We start from the raw sequence: 13355 nt of genomic DNA, 5'->3' as shown, positions 1-13355 counted from the left end.
TGACTAAAGTTACATGTGGGCTGGAACACACATTGGTCTCCATGATCTGATCTTGCTCTTGCTGTCTTGCACATAGCGAAGGTGAAATGTTCAGTTAATTGTGGTCAAATTTTAATATAGGGCTACGGGCCTTAAACCTTAATTACTGCAATTACTCCATTTAAATTGGCATCGTGATTTACGTGGCTTATGTAAATCAAAACACGAAAATGACGACGGAATACATTCCGTCGCCAATTCCGTCGCGATTTAGCGACGGAACATATTCTGTCGCAAAAGACATCGCTAAATGGCGACAAAATATTACCTCGCACAATCCGTCGCTAATTAGCAACGAATTTTGCGAGAGGATATATTCCGTCGCTATTTTCGTAAATTTCATTTATTATAGCGACGGATGGGTTTCTCTCGTTAATCCATCGCTAACTAGCGACGGAATAATTCTGTCGCTAATCACCTATTTTCTTGTAGTGAAATAGAGAATAATTGAGGGCTGGTAAAGGTGCCAAACCAGCTAAGCTCAGGGTGTTTTGATTCAGCTCATTAAGGGTGAACCTTTGTTTGACTCCGACTAGTGAGCTCGTACAAGCCAAGGTGCACCCGAGCTCGTTATGAGCAGACATACTACAAGCTAATTATGGACTAGCTCATTTTCTTAAAAAAACGGTTTGTTTTTTAAGTATTCAAAATTTGGTAATATATATATATATATATATATATATATATATATATATATATATATATATATATATATATATATATATATATATATATGTGTGTATGTGTATCAAGCATATACAATATGTATAATATAATATATGAATATATAATATATATTAACAAGCCGAGCTGATCAGAGCTTCCGAGCCAAGGTGAATGGCAAGCTTCTTGCCGTGTTCCCCGCAGCCCTAGGAATAGGCACAGGGAAACCAGCAAAAATTGAGCTTCTTCTTGGACTGAGCGAGGCTGGTTTCATAAAACAAGCAGCTGGGCTCAGCCTACGACAATGAGGCTGGGCTCGGCTTGGCCAAGGAGCAAGGGACAATGTATCCAATCCCTTCTGATTCAGACTGGATCCTGTCTGGGGCAGCTACCCAATTCTGATGATCTTGTCCTACATGGAACTCTAATTGGATTCCGGCTAGATTGACTTGACTGAGGACATGTTCAGATATGGTCTGCGGTTGAGACAAAGTTAGATCCTGGGTCTGGATATTGGATCCAGATTCCAAACCTAATATCCTTATTTGTAAGGAGTTATTGTAAGGCGCTGCCGACACTATATATATATATATATATATATATATATATATATATATATATATATATATATATATATATATATATATATATATATATATATATATATATATATATATATATATATATATGATCTGAAAGAGTAATTGCCAAAACGATACGTATACGGAAACACTTGGCATGTTTTGGGTAAAGATATTCAATTTTCAAGAGACAAGGGAATCAGATTTTGATTTTGAACCTTTCTCCCCGTTTGTCCGTTTCCTCTAGCATGGTACTTTGTGCCTAGGGTCTAACCATTGTCTAAAATTAACTGCAATTATATATATATATACCCCCATCATAAAACCTTCCAAACCTAGCCACAAAAAAAATATTTATCCGATTTTGGTGTTTTTTTCAAAATTCTAACCTTATAGACGTGTTCAGCATGATTGATTTACTAGAAATCGACACTTGGATAGTGCATTTTAGATGATAAAATGGTATTTGGAGCATCAAAATTTTATGAAATTGTAAGCCAATGTTTTTTGAAACCTTATAAAAACATATCTTTGCATCTGAATCAAATGCTTCATGGACTGATTTTTATAAAAACAAGAGCATAGATCATATCTTTAAGGTCAAATTTCAATAAAACACCAAAAAATCTGATCAATGTTTTGTTATTGGCGGGTTTGGAAAGTTTTCTATTGGGTAGATTTTCATGATATATATATATATATAGTAATGAGTATGTGCTAAATGAAATATGCTAAAATGATAAGTGTTATATGAGTTTTTTTTCATGTTTATTTTTTATTTTGACCGTACGGATGTGATCTATGTACTTGATTTTATAGGGATCAGCTCTTGAAGTGTTGGATTCCGACACATGGGTGAGTTTTTATGAGGTTTGAAAAATCAATGGTTCAAAATCTTAGTAAATTTTTTAGGCTCCACATTATTTTTTTCATCAAAAATACATGATCGAGGTGTGAATTCTTTGTAAATCAACCGTGACCAACATATTTATGATATGAGGTCAAAACTGCAAAAAAAAAATACCCAAAGAGCATAAACAACCATTTAACACTTATCATTTAGCACCTACCCACTACTTTTTATATATACACCTTAAAAAATGATTTGTACAAACAACTTAGCAATTTGTTTTTTGTTGGTAAATCTGACCTGTGATCATGAGCTATGTGGTCTTTTTGTGGGGACTGACATTTGGATGGCTGGTTCTAATGATCCAAAATCCAATGGTCATAAATATTTCAATATTTCTCAGGTGAGAAAAACATATTTTTCATCAAGAAACACTATTGAGAGACCACTCCTAACAAATCAAGCATATTGAACACTTACAATGTTAGATAGTCCAAACAACTTACATCATGAGATCTCAACTAAATTGTATAACAAATAAATAAAAATGTGTGGGTTAATATTTGCTGTTATTGAAGGCACCGAGCTATATAGAAATGTTGAACTGAAAATCATAGGTTTCTAGATTTTTTTTTTTTAAATCTTATGGATGTGATTTACAAGATTTGTTTAGTGAAAAATGAGTCTTGAATTATATGATTGTGACATATAAACAGGTTTTTTAAGAGTTTCAAAAAATAACATGATCCAAGATTTGATTCTTAGCAAACAAGCCATTTTGAACAGATCGAGTGGATAAAGATTGAAACTATGATTTTCTGCTCAATGGTTCATATAGTTTAGTAACATCAATATATATATATATATATATATATATATATATATATATATATATATATATATATATATATATATATCAACTCTAAAACATCCTAAATGCATAAAAAAAACACAGTTACAGATATTTTGCTTAATATAAACTTGTACATTTGTGTGCCATTGTTTGCTTACTATAAATCATGCTTTAGGTCAAACCAATTTAAGCAAAAAAAAGTTGATATTTTTTTCTTGTTGTCTAATTTTAGTGCGAATCAATAATTTTTTTTTGCTCTAAACATATATCTAAATATGAAAAATACCTCATCTAAAGCATGTTCTTTACCAATTTAACCTATGTCGTATTCAGCATTTAAGCGCAGAAAAAACAAACATTTGCGCGTATGTCTTTTTAAGTCAAGCCGTTTAGGATTGAACTTCGCACCACTCTCTCTCTCTCTCTCACACAGCAACTTTGTCGCAACTGATATTCTGATAGTAGTGCTCTCTTGCTAAAAATTCTCTCTTTGCAATCATGCAAAGCCTAGACTTTTTGGACCAAAATCAGGTGATCTGTCAAAACACAAAGTTTTTGTGTTTTGAAATCACCACCGTCCATAGTCTTGATTTTTGTGTAAGCATGACATCAGCACTTTTTTTGGTGGGACTTACGGTTTGTACAATGAATGGTAGTGATGAAGGGCCTGGACGGTGGTGATTTCAAAACACAAAAAAATTGTGTATTGACATATCACCTGATCCTATCTCTATGCGTTCAGATAAAGCAAGTACCTAGGCGTCTGTCCTTTATGGCCGTTTAGGCCTGCACCGACACACTCGTACAGTCCTACTACACTCACTCACACACTCTCTCTCTCTCTCTCTGCCCTCATACTTTACCAATCTCTGGCGATCCAAGAATCAAAGCTCCTGCATTCACATTCATGACTTCTTTATAAAGATCACCAAACCCCATCCCCATAATGCATCTTTTACAGCTCGCCCCCATTAATCGAAAGGTTTCCAAAAGATTCACGCCCCCTCTCAGTCCCCAAAAACAGGTAGAATTCACCAAACCCTCGTGCATTCCCACACTCCAAAAGCCCTTCGAATCCATCTCTCAATACTCTCTCCTCCCCGACGCCTAATCAACCCTTTTTATCGCTATTGGATTTCAGCATTTATTGCTGCCATCAATCCCATCCCCATCAGAACCTGATCTTCTTTACCGGTTTACCCTTTACAGTTCATATATAATACCACTGCTCCCAACACTTTGATCCATCGGCATCTTTCTTTGCATCAAAGATGCAGACCAAGATGAAAATAACAATGGTGTGCTCAGCCATTCTTCTGCTACCACTACTGCTCCTCAGCCTTCGGTCCATATCACCATCCACTTCCAGAAGGTCCCTTCCAAAAGCTTCGAGAAGGTCCCTTCTAGAAGAAAACGAATTGCAGGTGGCAAGATCGACGTGTGCGGACACCCTCTACCCCGATCTATGCGTGACCACACTTACCTCTTTCCAAGATCTCCATCAGAAGACCATTCCGGAGATCATATCCTTAGCCATCCGACACGTCAGGAAGAGGGTCCAGAGCTCTTCATACCGCTGCTCCTTAATCACCAGGAAGATTAACGATTCCTGCCAGCTGATGGCTCTGGGAGATTGCAAGCAGCTCTTCACTGGAACCCTTGAGCAGCTCGATACTACACTGATAGATCTGAACTCGAGCTTTGTATCTAAGAAATCGTATGATGTGGATACTATGCTTAGTGCTGCAATGACCAATCAGTACACTTGCTTGGATGGCTTCTCACATTGCAACGGTAAGGTCAGAGACCGCATAGAAGACGGTCTCTACAACATATCCAAGTTGGTGAGCAACTCCCTGGCGATTGCCAAGAAGATTCATCCCAAGAAGATGAGGAAGATGCAGGAATCCGGCGAGGTGTTCCCGGAATACGGCGACGTGAAGGATGGTTTCCCGGGATGGCTCTCGGCCGGTAACCGGAGGCTATTGCAGGGCGGCATCAATGGCACCAAGGTGAATCTGGTGGTGGCCAAGGACGGGAGCGGTAACTTCACCACCGTGTCCGCCGCGGTGGCCGCAGCGCCAAACAGGACCGCGACCAGGTTCGTGATCTACATCAAGGCTGGGGCTTATTTCGAGAACGTGGACGTGCCGAGTTCCAAGACCAACCTGATGTTCGTTGGAGACGGGATCGGGAAGACCGTGATCAAGGCCGGCCTGAACGTCGTGGACGGCTGGACCACCTTCCGCTCTGCTACCGTCGGTAAGCCCCATGACCATCCTCATGCTTAATTGTTGTCACGTGGACACTTATGGGACACGGTTTGCGACACGAAGCGAACAGTTTTACTATTTTGGTACACAGACTGGGGTTAGCTTAGGCAGACCAGGTCAAGACATATTCATGTTTGGTATGTGATACAAAAGTTTTGAAATAGGAACAGGCCAGGGATATCTAGGGCCGGAAACGAAGAAAGCAGCTCGGGGCTCAACTCAATTCTGCTCGTCCGTGCTTGGTTCGCGAACAGGCCTGGACAAGGACACCATGTTCTCTTGTGTCTACGTTTATCCTTGTCCAAGGCTGGAGAAGGACAATATTTTGGGTTTTTTTTTTTCAAAGGCGTTCAGGATGTTCTATCCTCCCCTTTTTTAAGGAGGGGAGGGAACTCAACTACCCTGGAGACGAAAAAGCATCCCAGAGGGGTGAGTGGGATGTGGTGTCCCATCTGTCGGCGGGTCCAGCGTTCGCATGGGGGCATGTCCCCCACACATTGTGCAGACAGCAGACACCACCGTTTGCACAGTCAAACGTGCTCTTAGTTGGCAAGCCCAAACACAAGCTCGTTCGTTGTAGGCGTGTTTGACTAGAAGGACGAACGCCACACTTTGGCGTTTGTCCTGGAAGGGGCAGGTCACAACCTTGGGGTGCGACTGGCTCGTCCTGTTCCGACGCTTTGTACGGGATGCAGTGGTCTTATTCCCGACGCAGCTTGCCTGCGGTTTTAAATGCAGTGGTCCCTGCCCGAGTTCTGTCCTGCATATCAAACACGCCCTATAAGTAGCTGAGCCAGCCTTTTGACATACTAAACAGGCCTCAAATATGGACCCGCCCCTAGCTTCTTCAGTCACCATTTTTCACATAGACCATTAACTCCAACTCCAAGTGCCTCCAACTTGCCTACATCTGTCCTACACAATTAAGTTTGACAGCCTGGAATTGTTTGGTGAAGGCAGTACCCATCTCCTCATATTAACTGGCTATAACGGCTAGATTTTGTATTCAAACTTATTTGAACCAGATCCACGTGCCAATGGGCCAGAGGGATTTGATACAGTCCAGTTTTCAAGGGTATTTGTCCACGGCAAGAACTCAATACAATTCAATGCACATCAAAATACGGATCAAGCAAAGAAAGCCAACTTTTTTTTTTCCTATGACGAGGAACCCTCTCTAAGCAAGGAAAGCTCGTCCTGATAGGGGCTCTATCTTACGTGACCCACATCTGAAAACTAGAGACACATCCGTATGCCAGTGGGGTTTGATCCTTTGCCGCATCTCATTACCCTCACAACCAACCGACTCCGCGCGGTGGTAAAGAATTTCAACCCTTACCCCTACCAGTTACACAACCATACCATTTGGGGTTGGAACTCGCAACGTTCCAACACAAGGTGACGTGCACTAACTGCTCTTGCCAGACAAGTAGAGCCCACTGTTGATAAAAAAAAAAAATAAAGGCCAACCTTTTAACTATTACAACTTGACCTATCGACATAGTGCGAGAGAGTTGGGTCCCACACATCCTAGATGTAGATGTAGGAGGGAAGGCCGATCTGGTTAAATCTATACAAGTGAGCTAAGCTGTTTAGGGTACGTTTGAATGTGCCGACAAATAGTCCCACCGAACCATTTGTCTCACTTTTATGAGCAAACATGACTTAGACTATTTGTCGGTGCATTGATACGCGCCATTACGTGTGTTTTAGCTGGGTACTATCTGTAAAGGAGAAAGACATTGCTTCAAGCTATTTTATATGCAATGTCATTCATTTAGAGCATTAAAATATATGGGGATCATTTCAATTAGAGAAAGGGCAGATAGAAAGAACAAAACTATAATATTTAATTAGTTTTGGGAACATGATGCTCGATGCTGCATGGAGGGAGGATCAAGTGTCATGTGTTAGTGTGTTGCTGCAGCAGATCGCCTACCAGCTTTGGAATATATATAGCCTGTCAGTTTTGGGGTTCAACAGTAGATGGTTGGTGATCCTCTGCCGCAGCAGCACGCTTAAAGTGTGCAATCACATCGCACCTTATCTCAATTCTGCTATATGTGAGCTTACCTGACAAATCATAGGGTAAAACTTAGGGGGTGTTTGCGTGCCAAGGAAGAGGGCTCTGTGGCACCTCTTCTGCTTAAAATCCAGTGTTGATTTTAAGGGACCCTGATGTTTGTGTTGCCGCTGTGGGCTCCGCAGAGATGCATCACCGCTGTCGGCATATATATATATATATATATATATATATAATCTAAAAGTTGGATATAAATGATCCTGGGTGCGTTGACTGCATCCAAGGTCAGGTTGACTGCATCGGGTGCGGGTGCGGCACCTAGTTGAAGAGTCCCTGTGACATAGCTAAAAGGTGAGATTTTTTAGCCAACTTGCGAAAACTATTGAACATTGATTTTTGAAGCCTTAAAAAAAGCTGTTCAGTTATCGTAATCAGATGTTCAAGTTTATCCAAATAAGCATGTAGATCACATCTGTATGGTCAGGTTAAAAAAAAAGTGAAAAAACTGTACATCTTACTCTTGAATGATGTACTCTTCAAAAGTAAATGTTTTAAAATTAATTACGAATTAGTGTGCCTCAATTTTTATAAACATTAGGTACGGGTAGCTTGTACCTAATGCAATTTTTATAAACATTGGGTACTGCACTTACAGCGTAGCCCTAGATGGGCCAAGTCTCTGATGTAAGTGCAGTCTAAAACCATGGCCTGGCTCAACTACTAATTGGGCTGGCCATGGTTATGAGCAAAATGTTTTCTCAATTGGAGCCCAGTCTGGATCTTCCAGAGTCCAATCTGATTGCACACATAATATGGGCCTAGATCTTGAGTCTTGACCAGATAAGTTCTGGGTCTGGCCATAACCAAATAACAGCTGCCAAGACTAGCAAGGAGTCGGGCCTTCGCGGCTCTAACTGGTCCAACCCAACCTGACCTGAAGCCCTTTCCAAATCCCTGCATCCAAACGAGACTTTTGTCACAAATGCAGCTTGTGTCTGCATGTCACTCTTCAATTCTACAATGCAGGTGTTTCTGGTGATGGCTTTATGGCAAGGGACATCACCTTTGAGAATTCGGCGGGTCCGAGCAAGCACCAAGCTGTAGCCTTTAGAAGCGGATCAGATCAATCTGCCGTCTTCCGGTGCAGCTTTGTGGGCTATCAAGATACTCTTTATGTCCATTCACTGAGGCAATTCTATAGAGAATGTGACATCTATGGCACAGTGGACTTCATCTTTGGCAATGCAGCTGTTGTCTTCCAAAACTGCAACCTTTATGCTAGGAAACCCGACCCGAATCAACAAAATATATACACCGCACAGGGACGGACAGACCCAAACCAGAACACCGGGATCTCTATTCAGAATTGTAAGGTATCAGCTGCTGCGGACCTTATCCCAGTTAAGTCCAATTTCTCAACATACCTCGGCCGGCCATGGAAGGCATACTCGCGAACAGTTTACCTGCAGTCCCTTCTTGATGATCTGATTGCACCGAACGGTTGGCTCGAATGGAATGGAAGTTTTGCGCTTAGCACGTTGTATTATGGGGAGTATTTGAACCGAGGTCCAGGTGCGGGCACTGCAAAAAGGGTGACTTGGCCCGGTTACAGAGTGATCACTAATTCTACTGAAGTCAGTCAGTTCACTGTTCAGAGTTTCATCCAGGGGAGTGCTTGGTTGCCACAATCTGGGTTTCCTTTTGTCAATGGCTTGGTCTAATGAAACTGAGATCTCCTTCTAGCATTGCTATAAATGTGACCTGAAAAAGGCATCACAGAGAGGGCATACTTTAATGGACATGCTTTCTTGCATTGTCTGTGTGCCTTCTTCGTAACTATTTGTAGGTTTGGACAAAGGATTGCTTTCAGTCGCTTTTGAATAGTTTTGGCTATGCTTTCTTGCATTGATTGTGTGCCTTTTTCGTAAATATTAGTAGGTTTGGACAAAGGATTGCTTTCAGGATTGCTTTCAGTCACTTTTGAATAGTTTTGTCAGCGGAGTAAACCTCTCTCTCTCTCTCTCTCTCTCTCTCTCTCTCTCTCTCTCTCTCTCTCTCTCTCTCTCGTCATATTCCAGTTAACATTCAAAACCTAGTGCATAAAATCTTGGTAGATGTTTATGCGATTGCGTGCATCTTAGTGATCTTCCACTCCCTCCTGCTGATGCTACCTATCCTTTGTCGCAATCTGGGCAAGCAGCTCCGGCCTGAACCCATTTTATCTGTCTGATGTTCTTTTCTCTTGTGCTTTCTTTATTTGTTTTGGCTTTTGCTCTTGTTCAGTTCATGGGTTCAACATTTTTTTGATCTTCATGAGTGGTAATGTTGAATTACTTTCGTCTCTCTCTCTCTCTCTCTCTCTCTCTATATATATATATATATATATATATATATATATATATATATATATATATATATATATATATATATATATATATATATACTTGTTTTTGGCTTTTGCTCTTGTTCAGTTCATGGGTTCAACATTTTGTTGGTCTTCATGAGTGGTAATTACTTTCGGCTCTCTCTCTCTCCATAATCACAACCCCAATTTTAACCGAAAATTCATCAAAGTAACATGAGGTAAAATGATGACAAGATCAGATGGAAGCAATGATCCAGAGTTAATTGGCTTCACTGGGGTGACCGAAACACCAAGTTCTTCCACCTCAGGACATCGCACCCCATAAGGCTGAACCGTATCGCCTTACTCTGCATTGGTGAGGAAACGTTCTCAGGCCATGAGATCATCCTGGTTGCCTCCTCTTACTTTCAAAGCCTCTTATCACATCTTGGGCCATTTGTTGGGAAGTTGGAAGGTCTTCCCATCCCAATGCTTTCATCCCAGATTTCAAGAAGCATGGAAAAGACATTTCAACGAAGAAGAAATCAAAGGAGCGTTGTGGTCTTTACCATCAGGGAAGGCCCCTGCTCGCTTCTTTAAGTAATTATGATGATTCTGCAAGAAGGAGCTTTGTGATCTTGCATATGAGTTTCATTACAACGGGACCCTACTCAAAGAATTAAACAAATTTGATTTTATCCTCATCACCAAAAAGCACACACACTAACACTGAAGGTTATCCGACCTGAAGATCATCTTTCCCCATTGACTATCTTGGTTTCTTCGTTAACTATGGTAGAGCCACCCCTGCTTTGTGGGCCAATGTTGAAAGTAAAGTGGATAAGAAGCTTCTTAACTAGCAGGGTAATTGTCTGTCGAAACCGGGTCGAATTATCCTGAAGAAGATTGAGGATAAGATTTGATGTCTATGTCATCCCTTTCTGTGGGGGTGGCCCAAGTCCCACCAAAGCTCTGGTGGCCTAGGTTATTCCAGGCCACCATACCCGATAAAATAATATTTTTTTATCATTTTTACATTGAAAATTTGTGGGTCATAATGGGAACTCAGGTTGGGCCTAGGTCTAGTATAAAATTTCACAAACTATACCCGGATCTATGTATTAATCGGACCTGTGTGTCCGGACCCGGGTGTTAATCGAGTCTTCTTATTTATCACCATACCCGGACCCTATAGGGTTTGGTACGAGTCGGGTCCGGGTAAACCCGACCTGTTGACACCCCTAAGAGGGGGGAATCCACTCATTTTTGCCGAGTACCTTTGCAAGCTATTTAGCCGAGTAACTTGATCTGCTCTCTATGTTTGGTTCATATCTCCATTCAAGAATTTTGCTTCATGAAATTCAGATCCATAATGATCAACGAAAAACACATGGAAGTTGAATTATGATCATCCAAGAACAATGCCTTGTATGTGTGTGGTTTTATTTCTTCCTACTATTGAAAGTAAACAAGAAATGTCAGAAAACATCAAAAGATTTCTTAATTCTTGATTGGGTTAGTATTTGCTGCAAACGGCTTAACAAATTTTATTTCTATTTTTTTGTTTTTTATTAAATCTAACCTCATATATGTAATATAATTCTTCATTTAGTAGGAATTGGCTTTTGGATTGCCCGGATCCGATGATGCAAGTATATATAGATATTCCCGACAATGTGAAAAAAAATGATGGCCGTAAATGCATCATATTTTTTCGACTAAAGAAACTGCTTTTTCTTTAAAAAAACATAAATCAAGGGTTGATTCCCATTTAATTGACCACGTTGAACATGTATAAGAAGGTTAAAATGACTTAATTCATGTGATCCAAAGTAGGTACACTTGATTGATCGTGGCAAATATATATTTTTCTTCATTTGCACAGATTGGCATGCCACTTTTCAGTCATTATGTTCCATCGGATAACATTTGGTAATGGCACCATTACCAAATCTCTATGGTTAGGTTGTTGTGATCCAATCTGACCTCGTGGATGGATTTGTTGTATTCAAAATAGTGGGAATCAACTTTTGGGCGATGGTTTTTAAATAAAAAAATACAATTTTATGATCCAAGAAAATATAGCACATTGTAGGCCATTGATTTTTGAAGCCTTATAAAAACATGCCTGCATGTCATACAATTTAAGAGCCGATTTCCACTAAGCAATACGCATAGATCATATATGTAAGGTTAGTTTCATGAAAAAGGGGGCAGAACAGGTGCAACGAAAGTGCACGCTTTTAGTGTGCTGCTGCACCGGATCACCCTCCATCTTTGAGATACAGCCTGTCAGCCATGGGACCCAACCAAAGATTGTAAGTGATCAGGTGAATCAGCACATTTAAAGCCTCCTTTTTGGCTCATTTGTTTCATTTTCAAGCTATAATCTTTAATGGTGGATATTTGGGCGTATAGGATCCCAGCTCCAAGCTAATTTACAGGCACGAGAACATCATTGATATTTTTTGTGGATACCCCTGAAAGAAGCTGATCCATGCCTATCATTTTGTACACCTATCCACACGCTGTTCAAACACTGCTGGCACACAGGTAGGGGTAGGCATCGGGCCGGCCCAGCCCAAGACCATTTAGAGCTTGGCCCGCTGGTATTTAAGTGCAGCCCAGCTCGGAAATGGCCTGACCTATCCACTAACGGGCTGGGATTTGGTCTGGTTGCTGACGGGCTCGGGTTTGAAGATCAGCCCATGACCCAGCCCATTAGCACAATGGGCCAATGTGAAGCAGGTCGGGACCTGTCCGCCCAGCCCAAATCCAATTAATTAGGTATATAATACTACCGAGGTGGTATCTCATGTGAGAAACGGGGTCCTGTATCAAGCTGAAGGCCCAGGTTCAAATCGTTAGATAAATAATAATAGTTACCAAGTTACTATGTAATTAATTAATTTTAAAATGTTATATTATTAAAAATTAATAAATAACTCAAGCCCATCGTGTGGCCCACTTGGAAGCTAACAGGCCCGGGCCTAAAACCTTAACCCAAACCCGGCCCATGACAGGCCGGGTTGGCTTGGCCCATCAGAAGCCCCTTCAAAGGTGGACCACGTAAGGCAGGGTGGTCATGTATACCAGGGGTTTTGGGGGTTTTCCTCCCTTCCGTGAGGGCTCTTCGACATCAAAAATCTCGCTGAGCCACTCAACCGATTTAACGGTGACGATGGTTTATATAAGTTGTCGAATCAGTGCATCACCAAAGAATTGATGTGAAATTGTGAGTTCCCCACAAGGCATGGAGAAGCCGTAGTGAATACAGATTTAGTGTGACAAGTAGTCACCCCAAAGACGGAAAACAGGAAATAGTAATACACCTCGATTTCCATAACTCACCTGATTTTTTTTGTCCCAGCTAATAAGCTGCTAGCTTGCAAACAGAGTATACCATTCTCATTCTTTTAACCAGTTCGGTTCATCAACATATAATGTTTGGAATTTCTAGAGTTTCCAAACACAGGATCAATGGTTTTTTATGCCATAAAATTCATAAAAAGCCTAAGCCATACTCGTGAAGGGTCATGATTAAAAATGTTCTTGCATGCACACATTTACAGATGACAAATCCATAAATAAAACGCCCCTTTATCAAGTAATTAACATAAGTAGGTAAAGTGAAAAGAGTCCTGCAAGAAAGCTCAGACTGCCGAGCTCAAAATGGTAGGCATTAGCAAGTAAATGACAAGGACAACAAACTTAGGGCTGCATGTTTCG

The 13355-nt window shown here is 40.8% G+C and overlaps 1 protein-coding gene across 1 annotated transcript; it reads left to right on the top strand.

Moving 5' to 3' along the window:
* The first annotated feature begins 3758 nt into the window (after window positions 1-3758).
* On the top strand, window positions 3759-9184 carry LOC149844245 (pectinesterase-like). Its single transcript, XM_090000449.1, has 2 exons — window positions 3759-5248; window positions 8309-9184. The coding sequence occupies exons 1-2, from the start codon at window positions 4258-4260 to the stop codon at window positions 9001-9003; spliced, it is 1686 nt and encodes a 561-aa protein (XP_089856575.1). The 5' UTR covers window positions 3759-4257; the 3' UTR covers window positions 9004-9184.
* Window positions 9185-13355: the final 4171 nt, after the last annotated feature.

The sequence above is a fragment of the Nuphar pumila genome, chromosome 3 (assembly GCF_984573655.1).
Source record: "Nuphar pumila chromosome 3, dmNupPumi1.hap1.1, whole genome shotgun sequence".
Classification (NCBI taxonomy): domain Eukaryota; kingdom Viridiplantae; phylum Streptophyta; class Magnoliopsida; order Nymphaeales; family Nymphaeaceae; genus Nuphar; species Nuphar pumila.
The sequence above is the reverse complement of the archived record's forward strand: the minus strand, read 5'-3'. Positions and strand labels throughout refer to the sequence as shown.

Excerpts from the sequence above, each read along its gene's own strand:
- LOC149844245 (XM_090000449.1), top strand. The coding sequence starts at position 4,258 with ATGCAGACCAAGATGAAAATAACAATGGTGTGCTCAGCCATTCTTCTG. Across the intron at positions 5,249-8,308 it reads CTTCCGCTCTGCTACCGTCG|GTGTTTCTGGTGATGGCTTT; the intron begins GTAAGCCCCATG and ends TCTACAATGCAG.